Source organism: Colossoma macropomum, unplaced genomic scaffold, assembly GCF_904425465.1.
Source record: "Colossoma macropomum unplaced genomic scaffold, Colossoma_macropomum, whole genome shotgun sequence".
NCBI classification, from domain to species: domain Eukaryota; kingdom Metazoa; phylum Chordata; class Actinopteri; order Characiformes; family Serrasalmidae; genus Colossoma; species Colossoma macropomum.
In genome coordinates, this window is record NW_023494805.1 from 29,799,548 (window position 1) to 29,826,307 (window position 26,760).

Genomic DNA, 26,760 nt, shown 5'->3' on the forward strand with positions numbered 1-26,760 from the left:
ATAATCTACAGTGCTGCAGAAAACATTAATTTAACAGAAAGTTACACAGAAGCCTCAACAACTAAATGTAAATCAAGTGTTTTCAGTATTTAGTGTGTCCACACTTGTATTACAGCCTCCATTCTTTTCAAGACCTACTTTTAGTTTTTCAAAAAAAACCCTGCAGGGATATTTTCCACACCTAGATAGTCCAATCTTAGAAGTTTTCCTGCTTTTCACAAGACAAGTAACCCCAAACACATAGGGTGGTCAGTCTATTGTTCTGCGAACACCAGCAGCTTCTTTTTTGTCTATTTCCTTTTCTCAGTAGCAGCTTCTTAACAGCTGCACATCCTTTCAGTTGTCCTCTCTCAGTGGAAGGATGGACAGAAACACCTGTGGATGTTTTCAGATCTGAAGCAAGAGTGAAGTACTGTTTATCTGATAGTGACAGTTTTGGTGGTCTACCAGGCGTTGCACAGTTGTTATGAGTCTGATTTTCCAGTTTTGGAAACTCACTTCCACTTTTTCATTATTTTTTCTTATATGGATTCTCTTCCAAAACATCTGAAAAATGCATAACTTGTGCTTAATGGCGGTTCTGACTGGAAATTAAATAAATGTAGAGTGGTCTCTGACTTTTGCACAGTATCAGACATAGCAACTGATGTAACAAAACCATTTATCTTTGAAACATTTACTTTATAGGAGAAGAAAAAAAATGTTCTGAACTTTAATATAACTCTGAAGTTGAGCATCATACTGTAATCAGGTTCATCCATATTAGGAACTCTGGGTCTAAGATGGTCCTTTAAAGCATTTATTTAAAATGAGACGTGTGAGTGTGAAGAACCTTTTTAAAGCTCAAAGAATCTCTGCAGTGTATATTTTTGCCACATTAGTTACAAGGCACATCTGCAAAGTAGAAAGTTGCAGAAGAGCAAAAAGTGCAAAAGAGGCAGAAAGTGTTTATACAATATAAGGGATCCAATGAGAAATTCAGCTCTGAAGCTCCAGGACTCTCTGAGTTTACTAACAGAGAGTGTATCCATTCTAGATGTGGCGCCTTCTCTGAAATATGTGGGCTATAAACAGACGGTCTTTTGAGCGTTGGGCCAAACATGAACTTCTTTCTTTTCAGAGAAGTACAGTAATGAAGTTTGTCAGCAAATGACCTGCAGATGGTGTTCATCCTCTGCACTAATCTGAGAGCAGCTCTGCTCTGTGAAACTGGACGGCTGACTAGTTGTGTGAATCACAAGCAAAAGAAAAAGGGGCCGTAATCCTCACAGTCAATATGATGCTGTATTTATTTGAATCACTACAGGAAAAGTCTAAATCGCAATGCCACTCCTGAAACAACTCCAGAGCTGTGGCTCTGCTCTCCTGAAACAATACAGGACAAATTCAGACTCAGCAATGCACAATGGAAATGAGAGGCCTGTAGAAAATCACACAGACAAACGTTCAGAAGGAACAAACTCATAAAGAGCGAGGGAGCTCTGATATAATCAACACATATTTAACCAATGATTACTGTACCCCCATCCTTAATTATAAAGTTATTACATCATAGAAACAATAGTAAACTAAAGGAAAAAAGTAGCCTGCTTTTTTCTCAAAAGACATTATTTTCAGACTTTTGTTTTTTCACAATTCTTCCACAGTGGAAGAAAAACTAGCTTCCTATACACACAAGTGTTCTTTGGCTTGTAACAACAGTGAAATCACTTTAAAAAGGATCTTTAATGAACCATTTACAAGTGTTTTTTCATCAGAGAAGGCCATTTTACTGTGCACAGAGCCATTTGTGCATTCAAATGATTCTTTGAGTGTTCGCAGTTCTATATTAAGGTATTGCCTTTATTAAATAACCTTAGAAGAACCAGCTTTAAGAGCACAGGCTTCCACAGACAGGCAATAAAGCTAATCAGCAAAAAGGCTTTTAGATACCCTAACACAGTAGTTCTCAATCCTGGTCCTGGAGCTCTGCCCTGCACATTTTAGAGCTTCTCCTGCTCCCTACACACCTGATCTAACTAATGAACTCATTGACAAGCCCTTCCTGAAGTGAACTGGGTGTGTTAGAGCTGAGATAGCATTATAACATGCAGAGATACATTAGAGTACAGTTCTGTATAAAAGTCAGAGACCATCCATTCATTTATTTAATTTCCAGTCAAAGCAGACCCTAAGTAAATGTTATGTTATTATTATAAATGTTATTCCAATGTGAGAAGACAAGTTAACACTATGAGTCTGAAAGGATAGCTGACAAGAAGACCTTACTGAGAAAAGGAAAATCTGGCCAGACCTGGGATAACTTGGATTGTAAGAAGCAGAAAATGCAACCAACTACCAAGACTGAACTTTGAAGGTGTGGAAAAATATCCCTGCATATTTCTGTGAAAACCTGAAAGCAAATTCCCAGAAAGAATGGGAGCTATAATAATGGTAAATGGTGGACAGACTAAATACTGAAAAAAATATATTATGTCAGTGAGGCTTCTGTGTAATGTTCTGTTGAATATATGTTCTCTGTTCTTTTTTCCTGATGATAAAAAACTAAAACTAACTTGATGATGCAAAAACTTTGGTTCATGCCTTCATTATGTCCCGTATTGACTACTGTAACTCGCTCTTTGTTGGTCTCCCTGTGAAGTCTATACAAAAGCTACAGTACATTCAGAACTCTGCAGCTAGAGTTCTCACTCATACTAAGCGTTCAGCTCACATCACCCCCATTCTCTTTCAGCTACACTGGTTACCGGTCCCGTCACGTATAAAGTTTAAAATTTTACTACTCACTTTCAAAGCCCTGCATAACCTTGCTCCCCCCTACCTCAGAGAACTGCTGACCTCTTACATTCCCTCTCGCTCTCTCAGGTCTTCTTGTAATAACTTACTTGCTGTCCCACGCACCAGACTTTCCACTTTGGGAGGGAGGTCCTTCAGTGCCATGGCCCCCAAACTCTGGAATTCTCTTCCTCAACCCCTCAGGGACTGCTCTTCTTTCTCCTCCTTCAAATCTGACCTAAAGACTTTTCTCTTTAATCAGCATTTTTCTTCCTCCTTCACATCTTAGAATTTTTTTTTTTTGGTTTGTTTGTTTGCCCATGCTATGTGAAGCGACCTTGGGTTTGTGAAAGGCACTATATAAATGTAACTTATTATTAACTTCTACTTAATGGCTGTTTTGACTGGAAATGAAATAAATAAAGAACACAGCACTTTTGCACAGCACCGCATGAACAGGTAATCTAATAATCTAATCTGGGACTACATTAATTCTGAATATCGCATGTAATGATGCATTTCAATCCTTCACCTTCTTCTGTAGTTGACCAAATGGTCTTTAACTTCTCAGATGTAAGAACATGAGTAAAACGGTCAAAATACTAGTTTTTAAGATAACACGTAAATTGAGCTAATATGTATTATGCTAAAATAGTAAATATAGTGAACATGAAAAAATATTCAGATTTTTATTCAATTTTTTTTTGAGTGACTGATCCTGACGATCAGCTTAGCCAGTGAACAGAGTTGATATTTCACTAAACAGCCAGGATTCTGGATTGATTAAATGCATCCAACGTGTCAGCTGGTACGCAACAGAATGGAGACTCAGTGGAGTAAGATTTCTGTGTTAAAGTTGCTGTACAAGATGCTTTAAAAGAAATGGCAGAAACATCACACTTTCTATTACAGACCAAAAGAAAACACAACCATCTACAACAGCAAATCACAGATTTTATTATATGTTTAGAGATTGAGAGCAAAACAGTGTTTATTTTATAAGCTTGAGAGTGAAGCAAAGTCCTCAGACTTTAATGATGGCCTTCCCTGTGTTCTCACCCTGTAGCATCCCCATGAAGGCTGCAGGCATGTTCTCAAAGCCAACAGTTACATGTTCTCTACACTTCAGTTTACCCTGCATCAAGAAAAGACAAGGTCAGGACACAAATCATGCATTAAAAAGCTCCTCTATATGCACTATGAATAGGAAGAGAGAGTGCCGGATTTAGGCAATAGACCACAAGAGGGAGCAAGTAATCCTGAAAAACATCAGGGCTGTGATTTGGCTGCTGGAGGACAGTCTTACTCACGAAACAAAAAGTGTTGCTTTTTCACATCAGTTTTGTAAAGGACAAAAATAAGCCCTGAACAGTGTTTCTAATATATGTTTTAATATTAGCAATTTGAGCTGAGTAACACAACTGTTGTTGCAGCTTAACAACCACCGATCAGTGTAATGTATCGTTACATTGTACGGTATAACGTGCTGTTATCAGACAACATGTAGAACATTTATGAACCAATTAGTGTGATCTGAACTAATAGCTGTTTAAAAAGCCACAACTTGCCTCCTGCACCCAGGCCAGCATCCTCTTCAGAGACTCCTCATTCTTATGCGCCCACCTGCCCACTAGAAAGCCTTCCATCCGCAACTCCTTAAAGATCATGTTCAGGTGGGGATAAGGACCTGTGGCAGACCACACACGTTTTACCACTATCATAGGTTTTAAAGCTGCAAGCTGTAAGATTCTGAGGTAGTGATAGATTTTGAATAAATATTACCTTAATCAGTAATCAAATAGAGTAGATATTGTAATCAATAACCAAACAGGTAGTATTGACTAACAGAATATTAATGCTCTCACAAAGGGTAGGCCTTAGTCTGTCTGCATAGGAGATTCTAGACACTGGAAAGCCCCTGGGTTCACAGAGAGGCCACTGACCCAGTGAAGAGAGGGGCAAGTTAACCTTGAAAGGTAAAGCAGACTGGTAAATACATGTTGAAACCAGTTTTAGGAGTGAGCTCATCATGCGATGACTAAATTGATGGACGAAGAGATGTACCTATTAGAAGATGAACTAATAGCAAAATTTGAAAAGTAAGGCGGGGGATATCAAATTACCCCAAATAAATGGTATATAAACGGTTGTTTGGAACACTGTATTTGCGCAGTTGGGTCTCTCGAGACTCTGTGCCACTTGATGCTGAAATAAAGAAGAAGCCTTTTTCCCTCTTCCACAAGTTCAGCGTCTGAAGACTCTTTCCTTTTGACATCTTTTGAGAACTTAAGACTTAAAATAGTTGTTAGAGTAAGTGTTTAGCTGGTATTAAAAGATTTATTTTTTATTCATAATATGTTGGAAGCCTGGGGTTGAAGGGGATAGCCATTGGTCCTGACAGTAGCTTTACTGAGACAGGAGGGGAAAAAAAAGAACAGGCTAAAATATGGTGTTGTGATTCACCCTGTTAGGTCTGAAATAGTATTTTTAAAAGCCAGAGGTGTCAATTTGGATTTCACGGGAGTTCACGGGGGTCCTATGCACAAACAACGTTACAAAATCTTTTTCTGGACGTTGCATGCACGTTCACATTTCCACCAGGGAGTTCTTCAAATCCTCAAAACCTACATAGCGAAGCATTAACATAAGTCACTACCTGTTGCAAATTACATCAACATATTGGGCAAGAATTTCTGGAGACTTCTTTTAGTTTTCTCAAGCCCTGCACAACTAAATATAATCTAAAACAATACTGGTAAGCTTTGTCTCAGTCATGTATGATGCCACACGTAAGGTAACACAGGATGGTACCTGATCACCCTGAAATACAGGAGTCTTTCTACATGAAAAGTGGTCATTATTGACCTTTAAAAGGAATTTATCTAACAAGGAACTGCTAGAAGCACTGCTCTGTCAGGTAGTAGGTTGTGCTGAACATCTACTGTTTCACACATACTGCCTCTGTATTACATGGAAAAAGTAGGTTTGACTCCTATTCTCTAGATGCAGTGCTGTGTCTGGTATGCACTACTGCACTGTTGGCACTCCAGTTAACATGAGTGGCGAAATGAAAAGCATTGCGTCACTCATGCACAGAGGTAGTATGTGTGAAACAGGCCTATCTGTGCGGCAACGATTCATTGCACCACCTTCAGGCCAACTGTGGAATGGCATCCAAAAATCAGGGTTTGCAGCTGAAAGGCAGACCTGTTTGGGGTTCTTCGTCATTGTACAAGGAAATTCCTCCACATACAGCAATCCTCCCAAGGCGTTTCATCTGCGGGAGCGCGACACTGGAGAAATGTCCACCAACCTGTGGAAAATGAATTGAGAACAATCAAACTACGAACAAATCAAGAACAGAAGGTAGGACAGAAGTTCTAAAAAATGAGTTCTTTTTGTATTGTTCTAAAGTTAAGTCAAGCAACAGTAATGGACAGTCTGGGCTAAAACTAATCCACTTTTTTACATTGTCAAAAAAGCATTCGTATCCTTCAGGTGAGGCCTGCTTCAGCACTTCCTCCAGAGAAGGCACGGTCTTGTAGTTGAAGACGTGGTCAAAGCCCAGCTCTTTCAGGTAGGCCACTTTAGCATCACTCCCAGCTGAACCCACCACTTTACAGCCTTTCAGTTTAGCGATCTGACCTACTACACTCCCCACAGCACCAGCCGCTGCATTCACCAACAGAGTCTCTCCTGGTTTGATGGCCAGCACCTCCTCTAAACCATACAGAGCTGTCAACCTGCAGAGCAATGGAAGGAAAAAAAGCATGTGACATTGCTAGGACAGTCATGATAAAGCAGTTACAAAAATAATCAAATATATAATGTGCACTTGTGATAAATTGGAAAGGATTGGTTGGTAATTTGCATGATAATGCATATTTTAAATTCTGGTGCTACTCTCACTTCCAATAAAAAATGGCCTGACAGACACGGTCATTTATAGTCATTTAAAGCATTTTTTTTATCTTTTTCTTTCAGTAATGTATTGTGGAATGACTTAAAGGCAATGCATTTGTTATTTTTCATGTTCATATTATCTTTTAGCAGAGACATCAAGAAATAATATCAGTACATTCATATCTACCCAGTACCTGAATCTGGACTTCTAAATACTCTTTAGAGAAGTCAGCTCAATGACAAATACATTTTGACAAGATGACTGAAATCACACACCACAAACTGGTCTCTTTCGGAAGAGAATATCTCAATTTACGCACTACAGGCTCTGCTGACATCGATGTTGTCATGGAAAAAGTACAAAATGAGAACATTTCTCAATAAATACAGGCAATCCCTAACAGACCTGAAAAAAACGTAATATAAATTTCCTTTATATAAAAAGTACCCTGAACAAGAAGGCACTGATTACATGATACAAATGTATAATCATTCAACATGAATACAATACATTACACATTTTAGTCTTTCAGTTTACACGCTCAATAATAGTTGATGTAATAAATTGTATTCATGTGGAAATGATACACATTTGAACCTAGTACATTCAATTCATCGCTTTATTTCAGTGCATATGAGATCCACTGTCCACTGAGTTTAGTTTGGAATTTCCAGGTTATAGATCATGATTATTTAGCATTACTTTAGTTTTACAAATCTACAAACTACACCACTACAGAAAAGCAGATGATCAAGTTTGTACCCTGGCATGCCGAGGCCTCCAAGAGCAAGAGAGAGGGAAACATCCTGAGGCCAGTCATTCAGGACCACAGTGAGACCAGTCCCATCTGATACCGTGTGTGTTCTCCATCCGCATTGACCAACCACGTGACACCCGACAGGAAACGCTGGGTTATTACTCTGAATCACTCTGGAGATAAAAACATAAAAGCCTTACCTACAAACATGAGCAGCAGTGACTAACTTTACAGAAATCTTTAGGGGAGTAACTTTAAAGTCAACCTGAAATCACTTTTTTACCATGTTAGTTCATTATGCAGTTGTAGCAAAGGTTTGAACACTCCCAGCCATATTACATGTTTTGTTGAATCTCTTGGTGAAAATGAGTTAACACTTTCTACAGGGAATACAGTTAAATATTATATTTTTTTGCAAACTTTAGTACACAAGTTCTGTATTTTTGATGAGTTTAATATAATGGAAAAAGCTTAAAAAATAAAATGAAGGAGTCCAAAAACACTGTCGACAACAATAGACCACTTTCAAGACTTTTTTTTATAAAACATGTTTGCAGTGAGCTTTACACAGGCAAGAAAAATCAGCACTTTACTATGATTAATACCACCTTTATTATAAAATTATCTTCCATTATACGTCTGTTTTTATTCTTTGCAAAAATTATTATACTCATTATTTCCAAAACTGTTACAAACCTATATACAGTAGATATAGAAATACACAAATATATAGAAATAGATATATTTTGCATGAGCTACATTTTGCTGCCACCCCATAATCTGACTGCCCCCAATAAACCATGTAATTTGACCAGAGACACGCAAATAACTACATTATAACAATTAAAAAGACAAAACTCTTACTTTGATTGAAAGTGTAGTGACTGTTTCCTGCCTCTAAAATGCCACCATATCTATATTAACCAACAATGACATGTTTTACCTCCCCCTTCTAACCACCCCAGCTACTGAGAGAAAATGCTCAGGTAGCAGGAACACAGCACTACAGTCAGAAATACGAGTACAGTTCTAATACATTCACTGCCATATGAATAACTAACAAACAAAGAAGGAAAATGTAGATTTATTTAGGTACTCCCTGAAAATTAGCATAAATATACAATGTTGGAATAAAAGTTCAGCATCTGCCACAGGACTTTCTCTAAGTTCACTAACAGAAAGCACAGCAAACATATATGTAACACATTTTTGGAGGGCTGTGGTCAGGGTTGAGAGGGTTACTTTAAAAATGTATTTCATTACAGATTACTGATTACCTGTTTAACAACATGATTTTAACCTAATCCAAATGATTACTATATTAAAGTAATGTAATCTGATTACTTTCTGTTACCTTTGGATTTTCTGTCTTTAATTAAAGATGTTTACTTAAAGAAAATTGAAAAATAATTTCAACGAGACTTTTTAACAAGAATATAACTTAGCACACATTAAACACAAATTTGTATAACTGTGCAATTTGTTTAAGTTTACACATGTATACTTAAATCTTAAAGTTCAGAAATCAAGCTTTGCTCCCCAGGAAAAAAAACTTAAAAAATCATTTTAACAGAATTTTTTTTTTAATTATAAATCGGTACTCGAGACTATTAAGTAATTAACGTAGAAAGATCCAGTGCACTGGATCAAATGCAAAATAGTTACAACTACACTACTGTACTGAGACGTTTCCTTATTTGACTTGTTTGTTAAAAATCTGTTGTGTTTCATGCCGAAGTCAGAAGATCAATCTGGTATAAATCTTTTTTTGAGACCCCTCATCAAAAATAATCATTAATAGAAGTAATTCTAAAATCTTTAACTGGTCATCATGTGTGTTGTATCTGCTCAAAGGCTGTTCATGTTGGTGCATCCTGCTTGGCTTTACATGATCATAATTTTTAGATGTTCCCTAATCAGCTCTCTCCATTAACATAGGCATTAAGTGGGAGCTGATCGTCTTGGTTACAAATAATGATAATTTATAGATATTTACATTTTGCATACATCATCGAAATCTACTGAAGAAAGAAATCAACACAAGTGAAAACAAAAAACTAACTTTGTGGCTCACAAGAATTAATTTGTTCCCTTTTCATGTTTCAGATTGTTAGTTAAAGCCTGACAGGGATGCACAACTCCGGTCCTGGAGGGCCGGTGTCCAGCACAGTTTGGAGGTTTCCCTGATCAAACACACCCACTTAACCTGGCAGTTAACAGATAAATGTAGTCAGCTGTGTTGGAAGAAGTAAATCACCAAATTGTGCTGGACACTGGCCCTCCAGGACCGAAGTTGTGCAGGGTTAAGGTTTTCAAAAGTTTGATTTATAGTCAGTCAAGATGTAGTATATTACGGAGCAACAAACAAGATTGAAGAGTTTACTGTCTGATCAGCTCAGTTTACTGTAGCAGAATCTGGCAATGAGGAAATCCAGGTTAAACGCGTGATTTGAATATCTTCAAGAAAATGCTGCAGATCTCAGTTCTGCCAATAAAAATAAAATACTTAACAAAATTCTATAGATTGGCTGAATAAAAACCGTCAACTGCTACTGGGGGGGGTCTTCAGAATTCTCTCCTGGCAGCAGGACCACCTCCCACCTTCCCTCAAATACTCTTTAAATCTACACAACTCGACACATTTATCATTAAAACGGTGAATTTCAGTGAAAGACAGCAAGTTTGCATTTGAATGTAATCCTGCTGGTAATCACTCTGGTTTTATAATCTACCTGTAATCTGATTACTGTCTTTTCCACTGCAACTGTCATAGATTACACTTACATTTTTGTTGTACTCTGATTACGTCATGCCGTTACATGCATTCTGTTACTACCCAACCCTGGTTGTGGTGTTGGTGGTGCTTGCACAGTTTCCTGATTGAGGAATGACACATTATGAGTTTGTGTGAAGAGCCATTTTAAAGGCTGTTACTGCTTGTCTGCATGTAAACATGCAGATATATGTCTTTTGCACTCTGAGATATGTGGGTTATACAGGGCTACCCTCTGAATCACTGATGGCTTTAATGGGCCATGAGAGCAAATAAACTGTAGATTGTACATTCATCCTCTACATGAATGTCTTCTTCTACTGCACAGGTTTGTGTTTCCCCATTTTAACACAAGTGAGTCATATTCTTTACTAATGAAGAAATAAGTTATGAGATGAATCATGTGTGTCAGAGCAGGGAAAACATGAAAAAACAACCTTTTTCTCTTACTTAGCCACTTGTGTTCCAATCATCACATCGCCTGGCTGCATTCGTACACGACTGTAAGGCCTGGAGGAAAAAGACAAGAACAGTCATGATAGATCAGAAAAAACGTGTCTTAAAGAAAAGAAAAAGGTTTCCTAAAAACATAAAGGAATATACTGTTAAATGGTAGAGAGCAGGGCACATTAAAAAGTGTTTAACTAGTAATGACCCTACGACATAATTACACTACCACTGTCTGCTTAAAGTCATGTATATTCTCTTAAAAACAAAGTTTCCTAAAGGGTTCTTGGCTTGAAAATTTGGTTCTAGAAAAAAGAGGAGGTTCTTTAAACTTTTAAAAAGTTTAATATGTACACAACTACAATTCCAAAAAAGTATAAAGGATGAAATATCCAGTCACCAACTACATTAGCAAATGTTGATCTTAAACTAACCTCAGACATATACTTTACACCAAAAGAGGAAGCTTGAATATTATTCTATGAATTAGAAGTTGCATAAAAATAACTGAGGGACAAACAAATATCAATGAAATTGATCATCAATGTAAAAAAAACAAGGAATTTGCAAAAAACACAATAATAACTAAGATTTGTTTTGTGTTTTTTAACCTGAAATTGTAAAAGATTTTACCTTTAATGTTTGAAAATATTTACTGTTTTTAAAATATGCTAAAACTGTTGTAAATCGATGCACATTGTAAAGTTTTTGTAGAATGATCCAGATGTTTTCTCACAACAAGAGCCTTACATTGCACTGACTGGAACACTTACCTCATGTAGGGGTCCACGCTCAGGAACACTGCTTCCACAAGCACCTCTGCAACCACAGTTACGCCAGAGTTACCAACAACAGGGAAAACACATATATCCAGTCCAGAGTGGAAAAACAAATCTTTTCAGCCACCAACCTCCATCTTTGGGCTCAGGGAGCTGCTCCTGCTTCAGCTCGAAGTCACTGTCTTTAGGAAAACCCTCAAAGTGCTGCTTCAGGATCCAGCTCTTAGCTTGAACCATAGTTCTTTGTTTGGGACAACCAAGAATGGAAAACAAGATCTTTATTTGACAAAATTGCCATTTCTTTTGCTTATTAGCTATAATTAGTTTGCCTAAACCTTTTTTGTGAGACGTGTTTAATCTCAACTAATTTACTACTGAAAGGTTTCTGTGATGTAGAAAATACATACATGGGTCAATGACAAATAAGGTTTTCAAGATGACAATCTTTAAAAATCTTATTAAACAGGACATGATGTGCATTTTTATATCTGGACATATATTTGCATTTATATCTATACGCATTTTATATCTTAAATAAAGTTAGTGTTATCAAAGCTTTAATTGCCTATTTCAGTTACTAAAACTGTGCTGGTCTGGTTGCACCATTTACTGGTTGTGTCACCTGACTTTTCAGACTAACTTCAAATTAAACAAATCTGCTTAAAAACCAGTAGAAATCTTTGTCCTTGAACTTGAGTTCGTACTTACATCTTTTTCAAATAAATAAACATTATTATAATAACTACACTTTTTCATGAGGTCAGACTATCTGACATGGTACACTGAGCCATTCTAACCATGAGTCAAAAATGACATTTTTTCCAAAGGGCCAAAAAGGGCTACTGACTTTGGTATTGCATCAAAAGCCACATGGGCCATCTTTATGATGCAACACCCTGGCCGCTCTTTCGTAAAAGCAAGTGAACATCCAAGTCTTTTGTTTTTGGCTGTTCCGTCTGACATTTGAGGAAGTAAAAACTTGCAGACAAAAGTTTTTCAGTGAGCTGAGTACCTTTTTGATTGCCTTATTTTGCAACAGGTAGTTGTTATCCAACAAGAGTTTTATCCATAAATCATGCCAAACTATTTAATTCAGAATTGTATATAACAACTACCTTTTTTGAAAGTTTACTTAATCAACATACATGGTTGGACAGTTGCACCACCTGACATTTTTGATACTTTTGGATGCAAAAAGAAACTGAGTTTAATATGGATGCATGGAATAATCTGATAGGTCTTGAATTTAACTTTTTGGGGAAATAATGTACTTGGACACACACACACACACACACACACACACACACACACACACACAATTTGCATCAATGACCCCTATATAAAAATGATTCGATCTTACACTTTTCATAGGTGAGACTGGGGTCAGACACAAAATATTATAACATCTGTGAGACTATATTTTCAGAAATATTTAAGTGAGAAAATCTAAAATCCATAGGTTCTTCAAGAGCTGAATTCTAGAAACAGGAGAGGTCTAGCATTGACTTCACATAGAACTTTATCACTAAGTGAATGAGATTAAGAGGAGACATTATTTAGGATAATTCTTCATCTGGACATGCCTATGTTTATACTTAGCAAACCTTAACAAAACAAACCCTAAACAAAAGAGAATGCATATGCATATACACACCAATCCTGACTGAGTATATAGTCACCCATTTTAGGTACTGAGTCAGACATTAAATCTGCAATATTGTCAACTACGTAGAACCAAGTTATGTGGCAGACGGAGCACTATCACTGTAACAATCTCGGGTTATATAACGGTGAACCTCGGCACAAACACGCCAACTTTCCCTCCTGAAAACTCTCACTGAGCGTCTAGCGCTGCCCTGCACGACCCAGGACGACACAGGCTTTTTACATGCCTTCCCGTGCACTTATGAGTAAAACGAAACCAGTTTATCAGAGATACAGTCCCCTGAACTATGTACCCGTTAACTAATCAGCTATAAACCCCTTATTTTGTCTCTACCTGATGTTCCTGTCCCTCCACGCCTGTGAAGTTGCTGCGGTTCAAGCAGAGTCTGTTGAACAGACCGAATGTGGGAGGAACTCTATCACGATTGGCTCGTCTCTGGCGAAATCTCCGCTGCTCTGATTCGCTCTAAGTCATGTCAATCACTCTCAGTGCACCAATGGGTTTCAGCGCTGCAACTGCATGTAGATATGTACTGAAGGAGTTTATAACCCGCTCACTAGTTCACAAAACATTTTGTGAAAAAAAATATTTAGCAATGCTACAGAGTTACTATAAGAATCTTATAATAAAATCAGATAATGATTAAAGTTTACTACAGGTAAAGCGGTACACTATTCGTCCTATATAATACTATAAGGCAGTTCAACAGGGATATTATGCTGAGGAGAATTTATTGTAAATTATTATAGAAATATTATACAGCACTACACAAACACTACGTGTTCTTATAAAATTATACAATTCTTTTTTAGGGTCAGAGAATGAAATATTTTGGGTTCAGTTTACTAAACTTGTTTTGGGGCTCTGCTTTCAGTACTGTCCGTTTTAAAAATGTCACATCAAAATGTCATAAGTACTAGTAATTAAATTACAATAAACGTTTGTTTTGACTACTGGCGTGTCTTTAAAATGTACATGCAGTTGTTTGTGCAATCTGGATAAATTAAAATGCGCCAAAAATGCAGACAGAATTTTTAAAGTAAAGCCCCGCCCAGTTGCGGTGACGTAGCCAGCAGCGCGCCCTTTTCGTTTCTGTAGTTTTGAACGAGCGTCCTGCGTCCGACAGACTCTCAGAGCCTTCCGAGATACGCCAGCGACGTGTGTACACGGTAATTCAGTATGTCTACTGTTTTATCAAAGGCTATGCATTTGCTCACAATTTAATCAGACTTTGTTTCTCTCTGAAATTCCCTCAGAGTACCGTTTCGCACCTAGCAAAGCGAGCCAACTAACCTAGTTAGCTAGCCGGCTAGCTCTACAGTCTCACTTGTGTCTGAACAGGGCCAGAAAACCGTAGCACACAGGTAGTAACCTAATGCGTTTATTCTGTCTGGGTGGTTTTGTTGAAGGACACATAAACACAGGTTAATGTTTCACTGCGTTTTAGGCACAGTGTCTGCGCTAAGATTTTTACCGATATATTGTTTGTTAGCTAACATTAGCGTTAGCTACTTTTTCTCAATTAATTTTCGCAGTTTGTAGCTGGCTAAATGCTAGATTGATGGGGTTTTGTTGCTTCTGATTCACTGCCGAGTCAGAATTAAGCTAGATAACCTAATTAGTTAGCTATTAGCATAGCAGCTAATATTTCTGAGGTAAATTTCTGAATGTTTCTTAGTCTCGTTTGTTTTTGTTCCTCTGAGCCCTGTAGCTTAGCTAGGTTAAGTAGAAACATCAGGTTCGTTCTGTAGAAGTTTTGTAACGTCAGCTAAGTTAACTTTATTCCTGTGTCAGAAAGAGAAAGTTAACCGTTTTTTCCATTTCTATGCATAATTGAATCGATCAGATGAAAATGGTCATTCAGACTGATTTGATTTGATGTAAAATGCTCCCTTGTGGAGAAGGTGGTGAGTTGTTTACAGTGGTGGTGACAACAATCGGAAATCTGAAGATTTTTCTGACTTTGTGTAAGCTTTTACACAAAATGGTAATGAATAGGCCTAATGCTTGGTCATAGTTTTATAATGTTTTGCATAAGACATTTAAAAGTCTGTTCAAGAATGGAGAGGTATATGCAGGACGTTGTAAGGAAAGTACTTAGAAACGATTTTTTCCTTTCTGTTTTGCCAGTGTTTTACTATCATCAGCGTTACTTATAATAAAACATTGTAGGTTCACTGTTCATTTTGTATAGTAAGTGACTTGTTTTCTGCTGTAAAGTGTCCGTAAGTTTCCCTACAATGAACGATTTTACCTCACATCCTTCTAAATCACTTTATTTACATGTCAACCATTGACTTATGCATAAATTTAGGGAAAAATCGAGGGAAATTTCCTTTTAGGTGACATGATTGACACGTTATTGTTGTTATTAAAAGTTGCTGACCTGAGGATGAAGAAGGTTGTTTGAGAATGTGGTGGAAGGTGCCTCCTCTCATTTAAACCGATTTGTGCCCTTCTGACTGGAGACTGTGGGGAACAACAAGAAAACCATTTGTCGTGCATTACCTGCAATTCTGTTGTTACTTTGTGTCATGAGATTGTATTGACACACGTCTACATATGAATGAAAGCAAGGTGGTAAAGGTTTATGGCTGTTCTTATTTGTAAATGATGTCAGTCCTCAAATATAGTCCCTGTTCCTTTTAAATATTTTCTTCATGCTGTACAAATCCCATTTTATACCCATATGAGTGTGAAGAACCTTTTCAAAACATTAAGATAATATAAACCTTTGAACTCTTAAGCACGCTCTCAAATATAGGTCTTTAGTTATCTTGAAAAGTAGTTCTTCTATGGCATCTCTGGGGAAAAAAAACCCTTTGGGCACCCGTTTTAAAGAGTGATGCTGTTTTTTTAGTATCTTCACTGTTTTTGACTCTGAATAAATCAAAGCTGTCTTATCTCAAAATTTACTGCAGGGTAAAGTGTAAACTTGTTTGGGGGATCCGATTTCAGTCATGCTCAATGGGGACAGGTTCGTTGAGGCCCTCTCGCGGTTGGGTTATCCAGGTGTGTCTTCACTGAAAGGTTCAGAATTCGACTGGTTGTTTGATGCTGCACCGGACAACCTGCATCTTTTGCGCTTCTTCTGTCATCGAGTGAACCAAAACAATGTCCTCACGCCAGAAGAAGTGCAGGCGTTTCGGGTCCTACGAGACTCTGGAAAGCCCATTTTGGATGAAGCAACACTTCAGGACCTGCTGAAGACTTGCGGAACAAATGATGGAACTGTAGGTGCTCGAGGGTCTCTCCCTTCATTGTGTGTAGAGGGAGATGTTTCTGTGGAAGATTTGGAGGCTGAACTCCAGGCTTTACGGAAAGAGAAGCAGTTGAAACTGCGCAGGCTGAAGAAGCTCCAAGTGCTGGCTGCTAGCCGTGGAGCTGACTCATCAGCAGCTCAAATACTCCACCAGGAAGGAAGCACTGCAGTGAAAGATGCCAGTTCAGCCCTCGCAGTTGAAAATGCAGCCACCAATGCCACTTTAGAAGGTCTTGTGAAGGAGACCACAAAGCTTGCTGGTTTCTTCGATGCTGAGGTCCCATTAATAGAGAAAAAAGATGGAGTCATCCCAGCAGTAGCTGCCCAGTCAGGGCCACCGGTGCTGCTGTCTCAACTGCCCCTGGAGCCCTACCTCCGCCAGGAGGAGCAAAACACCAAGGCTTTGGCGGCCTACACCCAGCGACAGTTCTTCCAAGGCATCTCTGATATGGTGGAGAGCTCCTCCGCGAAGCGCTTCCAGCCAGTGGAGCTGAGCTGTTGCAGTGAATGTGAGGAAGAGGAAGATGAGAAGGTGGTGGAGAGTAGGAGGAAGGAGATGGCCCAGCTGCAGTGGGGTCACATGGTGGCGCAATATCAGCTACTGAAGGAGCAGGCAGAGGAGCAGGGAGACCAGGCGCTGAGGGATTGGCTTACTGAGCAGCTAGGCAGCCAAACACAGGTATGGCATACAGCAGATTAAAATTAGACTGTCTTATTCACTAATAGGGGTGTAACAGTGTCAGGTTCAATACTGTGCAGTGGTTTGGGGATTTAGTATATTTGTCATTACAGCAAAAATAAGCTCCTGAAGTTGTCCCTTGTATTAGTATGGTTTTGTTCCCATAGTAAATGAATCATTAAATGTGATCAAAGAGACATGATCAGCTGGAAAATGTATGCTGAATGCGGTGTGCAGTATGTTTTTTGAAGATTTTTTTTACTTTCTAGGCCAGTTACAGTCAGTTCCAGGATTTTTGCACAGTTTGGTGATTTCCCTGCTCCACTGTCCCTGATTGAACTCTGGGTCAGAGTCACTTACCAGGTTTGAGTATATATGTTTTGAGCAGGAAATCACCAAACTGGCTTAATTCTCCAGGACCAATATTGAGATCCCTGTCCTGTATATATTGTGTGTGTGTTTTTATTTATAAAAATAATTGTGCCTCACTAAGAAGTTAGATTTCCCTCATATTTCCAGTGACGCTGTAGATTTGGTCATGGTAATATTGCATCACCTAAGGTTCATTTCTTTTTCATGAGGTTTAACACCCTTTTTGCTCTTTCTCTGCTCTATTCTCTGCTCTAACATTGTCATAACTTATATTTTTTCATTGTTTCTATCTTTCTCTCCCACATGTAGCCCCTCAGTTCCCTGCAGGCCTCTTGGCGTGAGCCTGCTCTCCAGTCCGAGCTCCTGTCCATCCAGTCTGACCTTGATATGTTGATGCGCGACCCTGTCCGCACGGCTCTCCGGGAGAGTGCCCGTCTGCTCAATGTGCCTGTGGTGCGTGGTGATCTGGCCCTTCAGATCTCCCGGCAGAACTATTACACTGCTCGGCAGTCCGAGGTTAGGGACCAGCTGCTCCACCAGAAGGCCTCATTTGAGCTGGTGCGTCTGGCCCAGGATGCAGAGCTCCGCATCGAGAGGAGGACTGTGGCACAGCTGCAGGAGGTAGTCCAGAGACTGGAGGGAGCATCTGAGGCAGCAGCTCAGAGACTGAGCACTCTGTCCCTGCCTGAACTGACCCATATGCCCTGCCTTGGGCCTAATGCAAAGACTGTCATTGGTTCTAAGGATAGCGCCTTTAGCAGGTAAGAAATTAATTATTGTAGAAACAGACTTCCGCTGTTCTGTTGCACGGTCTTTGTAGCCTCACTAACAGGTGTTCATTTAGGTGTTCATTAAAGTTCATTAAAGATTATTTATCCAAAAATCTAATTCATACAATCTTTCTCTAACCCAAAGTTTAGCAAGTCAGCTAAAACCTTTGGTGTATACTTGAGCACAGAGTCTAATGTAGCTAACAAGCAACGGACGCAAATAGCTACCAGTTTATTATTATGCAAACTGAATGTCTAAATCATCACACTTGTCTCAAACCACTTTAAAATCGTTAAGTAATCTGATGTAAACTGAGATTAAGAAGTAAAGACAAATTTTTGGCTTCTAGATGGCTGCTAACACTAAAGATGTGATGTACTTTGTCTGTTTTTATAGATAGTAATAATCTCATTGTCATATGGTATCTCAAAGCACCTGAGCAAGTCTGTGTGTAATTACTTAATAGCTATTTATGGTTTGAGGCAAGTGTGTGATGCAGTTTACACACTACTAAAATACTAGTGTATTGTCCGTCAGCTGTTATTTATTAGCCTCGTAGCTCCAAAACTGCAAAACTAAGTAAATTTAAACACACAACCTGTTTTCGCTTTTTACCTATATTTGGGTAGGAGGAAAATTGGCTAAATAAGGGGTGTTTTTGAAGTATTCTCTCTCGAAATTTCAAAGTTTCTACTGACATTTAATCTTATTTTCCTTTTTAATTTGGTTTCCTTAACTTTACATCATTTATGTAATTTTCTGTTTTCTATTGTGTGTGTCAGGCTGCTGCAGGTTCTGGAGCTGGGTCAGACCTCTGAGTGTAAGGATCCTCTTCAGACATTCGGGAGGTTGGAGGCTAAAGCCTCTGGCTTGCTTGAGGAGCTTCTCTCCGTTCGTGAGGCTTTGGAAAGGGCGTCTCGTGAGCAGGGCTATGCTGGTGTGCGTTTAGAGCGGGATCGAGACGCTCTGGAGAGTGCAGCTTACTCCCTCATCATGCAGCCTCTCATGAGGCCGCAGGTACGAGCTACAGCCACACCTGTTCAGGAGCTCTGCCCTAATGCACAGGTACGTCTTACTTTCTCTTCCTTTTCTTCGCTGCCATCCTCTGCTTTGAAACCTCATAGGCAATGTGAGTTATTTCTACTTGTTAGTATCTACATTTTCACTGCATGGCACATTAAGTTGTTGTTAAGGGAGCACAAGAGGTTTTACTGTTTGTTGATGGGTTTACAGGTTTCTTATTCATGTCTGAGTTCACCTTTTCAACACAGTTTTGTTTTCTCTTCTATGTTGGATGAACACTCTGAATTCTTACTGGTTTTGTATTTTTAATACCCCTTTTTGTTTCTTTTTCACTTACTGTACTTGTCATGTATCATAACTCCAATTCCTTCTAATCTTCATTAGGGCTGCACAATATATAACTTGTTAACTGTTATCTTGATATCAGCTTTTTAAATATTTTATTGAGTGTTGGGAGTGGGAGTGGGAGTGGGAGTGGCTTAACTGACCCCGATGTGCCAGATAGGTTTCTGAGGGCGTTTAGCAAACAATAATACAGCAAGTTCTTAACCTGATTGAAGGATTCCAATTTTTAAAATATATTGTATATTGTGTATTTAATGTATTGGAAGTTATATTGTACTGGCAGTGTAGTAATATAGTCAGAATATGGAGTACCATTTATATTATACAGCTGTAATCTTTGTATACCTTCAAAAGCTGTGGCAATAGGTTAAAAAGTATTTTTTTTGTTTCTTATTTTATTCTTTGATTTATATTGATGTTTTGAGAATTTCCCTGTTGTGGGACTACAAAGGATTATCTTATTGTTAATTTAGGCATGATGGAGCATCAGTGTTGCTTAAATTTCTGTATGTTAATTTTTTTGTTGTCTATATTCATTCCCCTTTATTACATCGGAGTAAGAGTAATGAACCATTGCAAAACAGTATGTCGTTATTTTGCTGTCACAGACACATCAGCAGAAATAATACAGCGAGGAATTGTTGTGCAACTTGTTTAGTGTTAAAAATCTCTAAGGTCTCTATCTATTTTTGTCCCTTTGTAGGAGCTGTCTGTGGTACTGAGTGAACTGGAAGAGAAGCAAAAAAATCTGTATAAGCTGCTACAGGATGTTGTGGGAGACCTGAGGATCAAAAGGGCTCAGCTGGAGCAGAACGCCACCCTCAGGCGAGAAAGAGAACTGTATGTCTATTTCCACCTGGATCCTACACTGCTCTGCAAGGCCGTGAGGGAAATGGAAGTCCGGACTAGTGCTAAATAGGTTGAATAAACAGGGCTGTTTGCACCAGTGACCCTGTATCTGTGATTATGGCTGTTCATATGGGTTCAGCATGCATGGAAATCAGCCTTGAATCTGGAGCCTGAGGAGATGTAGTGCAGTTTTCACGTTTTCACTCAAAGAGTGTATTGTTTGCTTTCATGCACCTTTCTGTTCTGGTGCCTTTTTTTTTTTGTTTGGCTAGAAAGTGCACTTTGTGTTTGGTTTTTTTGTGTAATTAACTCTGAAGAATTAAAATTTTTAATAAGAAACATTGTTACTACTAATAAAAAGAGCATAGACCTTATTCTTGAGTGTTTCCTGCTTTTTAAGTATGAGGGTTTGATGTGCTTGCTCAGGTGTTGTTATCTGTGGAGCTCAATGAGTATTAGCTTATTATAGCTGTGTGTTCTTTGTCCCAGAAAAACAGCCACTTCAGGAAGGCAGAAGTGGGTGATTTATGTAGCCAACAATAGACTTTGCCTTTGCTATATATGAGCTTGCAGATCGGAGCTGCAAAACATGGTGCTTGTTTTGAATTTTAAGTACATATACAGTCTTAATTTGGGCACCCCTGGTGAAATTATGGTTTGTTGATTTTCTGGTTGCAAATAAATCCCTCTCATACAGGGAATCAGCTTAAATATGGCATACATCTATTTATTAATTTATTGAACATTTGCTGCAAGTGACATAATGTGAGAAAGAAAAACATAATATGTGTCTTGTGCAGAAGTTTTTTTTTCTTTCCAAGTGTGTTCAATGCAGCAAATAAATAGAAATGGTGCATTTAAAAGTAAGTTTGGATAAGTTTATTTTAGTTAGAGGATATGTTATTTTTCTACATGTAATTTGACCTGAGATTTATTTATTTTAACATAAGATTATAAGTTGAAATGTCTGGTCAGAACTGTAGTTGCCTTTTAAGTTTACAGGTAAGCTGTGCAACATGTGAAAAACAACTTGTCTATGTATGCTGAACACTACTTGTCCATGTTTTAAGACAGGCAGTGAGCGAGGGGAGGCGCAGACAAAATGGAGAGTCACTCTTGCCGCACACTGACTGCAGGCCCTCTGTCTTTGGCTGCACAGACCGTCATGGCTGCGCTGAGAGCACAGTATGCAGGCAGAATACACAAGACCAGACACAGTGAGTTAGGGACAGCAGCAGGAGTTACTAATTTCATATGGGTTTAAAGCAAGAGAGCCCATTTCTGGTTCTGGAGATCTAATGGTCTAGAAAGTTTAGTTCCGGCACACTTGGCTCTTATAATCAGATGATCCTAAAGGTTTTGATTAATTGGGTCACATGTCTTAATTAAAATTGGAACTAAACTACAGAACAGAATTCCTTTGTTGAAGATTAGTCTGTAAAATAATCATGGTTTTTCACTGAGTTACGGTGAAGATGTATGCAGGATTGTCTATGCTAATCTTACTCAGAACCAGAATTTAATTTTTTAGTTTTACAGTATTAGAGATGCTTAAATCCAAGAAGTTTTGCCTGTGCTTTTGCTAGTTATAGAAGTTATAGTGTTTTGTTTAGTGTTTTATGTTGGAAGGCCAAGCAGTTGACCTCTGGTCAGGTAACTGTCCAAAAGTCAAGATTGTCTGATAAGAAATATTTTAAAGATGTTCTCGCTGGACTGGTTCAACTTCCAACAAATGTATTAAGAGGGCCAGTTTCCCTGAGCCTAGACTAAAATAAATTTTCAGTGGTGATTCATTGTGGGTGTTGCAGTTTACTTCAAGACTGGGCTTAATCCATGTCCAGGAAACTGGCCCAGAGTGTTTGCCGATAAGTAGTGGTGGTGTTCTGTCAGGACAGAGAAGTACAGTGTTTTGTTGTATTTTAAATAGTGAACTCCTTCACTGGAGAGCTCAAGCTGAATCAAGACAACTACAACTATAATCCACGTTTTGAGCTACACAGAGAGACCAATATGTGAGTTTTAGTTGTGTATAAGTCGAGAAATTGCCTTCTGAGTACTTTTTAACTATCTTTAAAATACAGTTGAAAGACTGCCCTTGCACTGCTAGTTGTGTGTTATACATGTACTGTGAATCAGTCCTTGGCACAGGCCTCATCTTAGCTCCAGTTCCCCGATGGAGAGAGCAGTACAGTCTACCCAGACAACCCCTACAGAGTCCAGTGACTACACTAAGCCACCATGGAGGCTGTGAGTATAGATGCCCGGTCATTTTCTCAGGTCTACACATCATAATTGCCTCTTGAAGTCTTACATCTGCAGAAATGTTCTGGAAGTGGGCCTCAGTGCCAGTATGATACAGAATGACACAAAAATCTTTACTTAAATATGGGGATATAACATCATTAGTCTTTTTCTCTGCAGTCTCCATGAGGGGAGAGAGCGACCATTTTTTAACCATTCCCCTGAGATGGAGCTCCCAAGTCAGCCTACCATTTCACTGTTCCAGTCTAAAAATAACACGTGTAGTCAATGGGAAACAGATGAACCAGGCAATTCGAAGCTCAGGGATTATGGAGGTGACGGCAGTCTGTTAGCATTAAATGATAATGAGATTACAGTGTCTGGAAACCATATTCTAAAGATACATCCACAAAGAGATGAGCCATTCCCTATGAAAGCCTTAGCTGACTGGGGAAATCCACAGGCTGTACCAGATGCCATAGTGGTACCAGAGAAACAGAGAGAAATCTCCAGAACAAAGAAAAACGTTCGACTAATGTGCCTCACTGAGGATGCATCCGAAGCAGAGAGAGTGACTCACGCTCCCCCTCGGAAGCATTGGAGCTTTGGTCATCTGCAGATGCCTGCAACGAGCTGCTCCAAGGACTTTATTGAAGAGCACTATGAGCAGAAGAGTGACTTTGGAAGGCAAAATAGGGAAGGAAGTTCTGAAAAGATGGAAGCTGACTGCTTTGAAGGAAAAACAGAAGCAGCTGAGGGAGTGATGACAATGCTAAAGCAAAGGAAAGATCAGGATGTTGGGATGTCAGAGAAGATTCAGTTGAATGGACTTTGGTCTGAGGGCCCTGACAAAGAAAGTGTAGTATGTGGAAATGGACAAGAAGGAAATAAATTACAACCAGTACTGTGCCACAGTCATTTGAAAGACATCATAGAGAGTTCCAAGAGAGAGCTTCCGAAGAGTAGTCTAGACCTAGCTGACTCATCGAATTTTGATCACATTACAAATGAAGAACTATGTCCTCTAAGTGAGAACGATTTGCAAGAGCCAATTCAAAAGGTTTTGGATATCCCCAGCGTTCCTCTTACTTCAGCTAAAGCCAGAGGGTTTGACCAAGGCAGACTTGTCAGGGATGATGGATTAATGTACACAGTAAAAGAAATGGAGGAGTCAGGACCATGGGAAGGGGAAAGCACCTGTGACAAAACTGGTAAGTGTAGTGCTTAAAGTAACCAGTAGGGGGAGCTCAGACTCTTTGTTTTTGTATGTTTGTTTGGCATCAAAGCAACTGTGCTTAAGTGCTTAAATGGTTCTTTAGACAAGTCCTGAGGGACCTCTACATTACGCAGTTTAGCATTTCTCCCTTCTGATTCAACTCATTTTCAAGTCCTTCACCTTGAATCAGGTGTATTAGAGCAGAGGAAATGCAAATCTGCAATAAAATGTTTTGTAGTGTGCTTGTAAAATACAACCTTGTCTAAGACGCTGAGTCCTTAGTATTTTATTTTTCTCTGGCTTAGTTTAAGAAAAAGGCTGCATTTACAGCCCAACCAGGCAGTTTGCTGACATCGGCCAGTTTTAGTTGCCTGAAAACAGTTCAACCTTTTTTTTACACAATGGTTACGATGCAGGTAGGAATGAGTCAGCAATAAATTACAGGTTCTACCATATATTCAAAACATCTATTCTATTTCTAGACAGATTAAATCTGCTAAAAGAAACATGCAGATTCTTAACGTACAATATTCGTTAGTTTTTGCATAATCTGCTCATCAAAGAGAGTAGTCTATCCATTTGCAGTTTTCCACAAACAGTCTACACTACAGATGCTGATTGGATAGATATCAAAGTCAGGGTTTGCAATGTGACAATATTTAGTATTATTGTGATAAATAACGTTACTGCTTTTTTGTACTTATTGTGGAAATCAAAGAACACAGCAAGTATGTATGTAATTATTCAACAATAAACAACTGAATGTTTCATTTTAGACAGAGCCTAATTAGACCTGTTTTAGTTTAGTTCACTGCAGTATGTGAGAGGTTGAGTAAAAATCATTGTCTGCGAAGCACTGAAATGAAAATTCTTGATCAAGACCAAAACTGATTCTATTCTTTATAATTTGCTGTTTTATTTTTGCATTGGTTTAACATAATAATTCTGATGATGTTTCAAAGGTGGTAATCATCATATTGGGAAAGAAAACTGAGAGAACTGAAGGACAAGTGTAACTTCTTAAATAATAATAAAAATTACAAGTTAAAATTGTGAAAATGTAATACTTCATAGTTTCCCAAAGGCATCTAAAGCTGAATTCAAATGCACCTCTGCTGTAATGATGGAAAACACCTTTTTTCTTAGTATGTAAAGGCTTTGAAATATACAGTCCTGTCTAGCAATCTGAAGTTTCTCCACCAGCACGCAAGTCACCTAGCATTGTTCATCAAATGTTCATCATATATAGAGAAGAAATCACCATAAACTTCAGCAGAATCTAAACGCACATGCTTGCAGTAAGAACTTTCAAAACAAGAAGTACAAAACTTTACTACCAAAAAATCTTGAGTTACTGAGTATTATTTAATATTTCTGTTAAAGAATTTCATTAATGAATAAAGGTGTTTTTTCTGTGATTTTGTGATAGTATTTTTTCTTAAATGTGTCAGAAATCAGAAAAACTAAATATCTGAACGTGTATTGTGTATCGCAGAAATATCTTGAAGTATTTTGATCTCATATTTTTACAATACTGCCCACCTCCACATTATGGATTTTTATGCCATTGTATAAATCCTGATCTATTTCACCTCTAATATATTTTTGTCATTGTGCTGTCAGTGCTCTACAGTATGTGCTGGAGGCTGGAGTAATGTTGACCAAGGGAGCTGCTGTATGTGTGTGTGTGTGTGTGTGTGTGTGTGTGTAGAAATAAAATAAAAATAATAAATAATAATAATTCTCACACACACACAGATATTTGTATTTAATACGTGTGTGTGTGTGTGTGTGTGTGTGGTCCCAGTGTTGATATTAATTGATTTATCACAGTTGCCACAGTCAGCTATGCTGAAATGAGCACAATGATGTCTATTATCAGCTTACATTTGTTTGTGTGTACATGTGCATTTGTGGTTGTACAGATTTGTTCATGCCTCATCCAGATGAGAGATATGTCCAGATGGAAGCTGAAGTGAGTATTGAACAAGAGCACAGTGCAGCTTCTACGGTCCCAAAAACGCATACCAGCCACCAGGACCTCTTACAGGTAAAGAGGGAATAATGGAAAATGGCCTATACCTGGTGTGCTCAATCCTGGTCCCAGAGGTCTGCCACCCTGGAGAGTGAGTCAACTCATCTGGCTCTAATATTCAGATGTTCATTACCTGGGTCAGGTGTGTTAGATTAGGGTTGCAGGATCATAGTTTTCCAGGAGCAGGATTGGGCACCCTTGGCTGCGTTGTGCAGTATTGATAATATTTGATATCATGATATTTTCTAAATATATCACTATATTTGGGGATAATTACGTTAGTCTTAATGAACCTAAGCTGTCTCAGTAGTTGTACTCTTTGCTAAAAAATCTTAAAAGGCTTGCATAACTTGGTTTAAATTGATTGATTTATTTCTGTTTCTTCTCTTAAAAATACACCGAAGGGAAGCTTGGACAATTTTGTGAGCTCTAGGCTTATTATTATTATTATTATTACTTTTATTATTACTATTATTATCATTATTATTATTATTGTTAAACATATTGTCCAATAACTACTACTAATAGATTTAATCACCCTTGTTATATATCTGTTGTTATACAGGATGAGAAAGTATGAGCTACATGGGGACCTTTATGGTGGCTGCTTGCATTGAACATCATCATAAAGTATTTATTTTAAATTAAAAGCTGTGAATATAATTTATGTTTTATGACTGTAAAGATAAAAAGTCTTGATACTTAAACTTAGGGTCTATACTTCAGTATATTGCACATAAACATTTCCCTGAAGAGGTGCTCACCTAAGGTAAAGGTCAAAATTAAATGAAGATGTTTTATGCAGGTGACCACAGGTTTTAAAGAGGCACGTTCGGTGCAGAATAATAATAATAATAATAATAATA

At 38.3% G+C, this 26,760-nt stretch overlaps 3 protein-coding genes across 4 annotated transcripts in view; 2 read left to right on the top strand and 1 right to left on the bottom strand.

Annotated features, from left to right (window-relative positions):
• Positions 1-3,709: 3,709 nt before the first annotated feature.
• On the bottom strand, positions 3,710-13,521 carry LOC118825547 (prostaglandin reductase 1-like). Its single transcript, XM_036596206.1, has 9 exons — positions 13,435-13,521; positions 11,567-11,676; positions 11,430-11,475; positions 10,660-10,719; positions 7,442-7,609; positions 6,245-6,518; positions 5,983-6,088; positions 4,344-4,462; positions 3,710-3,910 (listed from the first exon to the last, which is right to left on the bottom strand). The coding sequence occupies exons 2-9, from the start codon at positions 11,670-11,672 to the stop codon at positions 3,800-3,802; spliced, it is 990 nt and encodes a 329-aa protein (XP_036452099.1). The 5' UTR covers positions 11,673-11,676; positions 13,435-13,521; the 3' UTR covers positions 3,710-3,799.
• Positions 13,522-14,178: 657 nt separating this feature from the next.
• On the top strand, positions 14,179-20,776 carry haus3 (HAUS augmin-like complex, subunit 3). 2 transcript variants are annotated; one of them, XM_036596185.1, is made up of 5 exons: positions 14,179-14,270; positions 16,023-17,042; positions 17,724-18,175; positions 18,968-19,250; positions 20,257-20,776. In XM_036596185.1, exons 2-5 carry the CDS (start codon positions 16,062-16,064, stop codon positions 20,470-20,472), a joined length of 1,932 nt encoding a protein of 643 aa, XP_036452078.1. In that variant the 5' UTR covers positions 14,179-14,270; positions 16,023-16,061; the 3' UTR covers positions 20,473-20,776. The 2 variants fall into 2 exon arrangements, with proteins under 2 accessions (XP_036452078.1, XP_036452079.1); XM_036596186.1 differs by having other exon boundaries at positions 14,229-14,278.
• Positions 20,777-21,504: 728 nt separating this feature from the next.
• The window catches only part of poln (polymerase (DNA directed) nu), a 79,067-nt gene continuing 73,811 nt past the window's right edge, over positions 21,505-26,760 (top strand). Inside the window, exons 1-2 of the mRNA XM_036595984.1 lie at positions 21,505-21,619; positions 25,785-25,909. Of these exons, the coding sequence (XP_036451877.1) occupies positions 21,505-21,619; positions 25,785-25,909 (240 nt within the window). The remainder of the gene's footprint in view (positions 21,620-25,784; positions 25,910-26,760) is intronic.

Bases quoted from the DNA above. Each gene is read 5' to 3' on its own strand.
- LOC118825547 (XM_036596206.1), bottom strand. From the start codon at position 11,672: ATGGTTCAAGCTAAGAGCTGGATCCTGAAGCAGCACTTTGAGGGTTTT. The intron at 7,610-10,659 runs GTAAGAGAAAAA...TTTTATCTCCAG, and splicing joins ATTGGAACACAAGTGGCTAA to AGTGATTCAGAGTAATAACC. The intron at 3,911-4,343 runs GCAAGTTGTGGC...TTCTTGATGCAG, and splicing joins TGCTGGCCTGGGTGCAGGAG to GGTAAACTGAAGTGTAGAGA.
- haus3 (XM_036596185.1), top strand. From the start codon at position 16,062: ATGCTCAATGGGGACAGGTTCGTTGAGGCCCTCTCGCGGTTGGGTTAT. The intron at 17,043-17,723 runs GTATGGCATACA...TCCCACATGTAG, and splicing joins AGCTAGGCAGCCAAACACAG to CCCCTCAGTTCCCTGCAGGC. The intron at 18,176-18,967 runs GTAAGAAATTAA...TGTGTGTGTCAG, and splicing joins AAGGATAGCGCCTTTAGCAG to GCTGCTGCAGGTTCTGGAGC.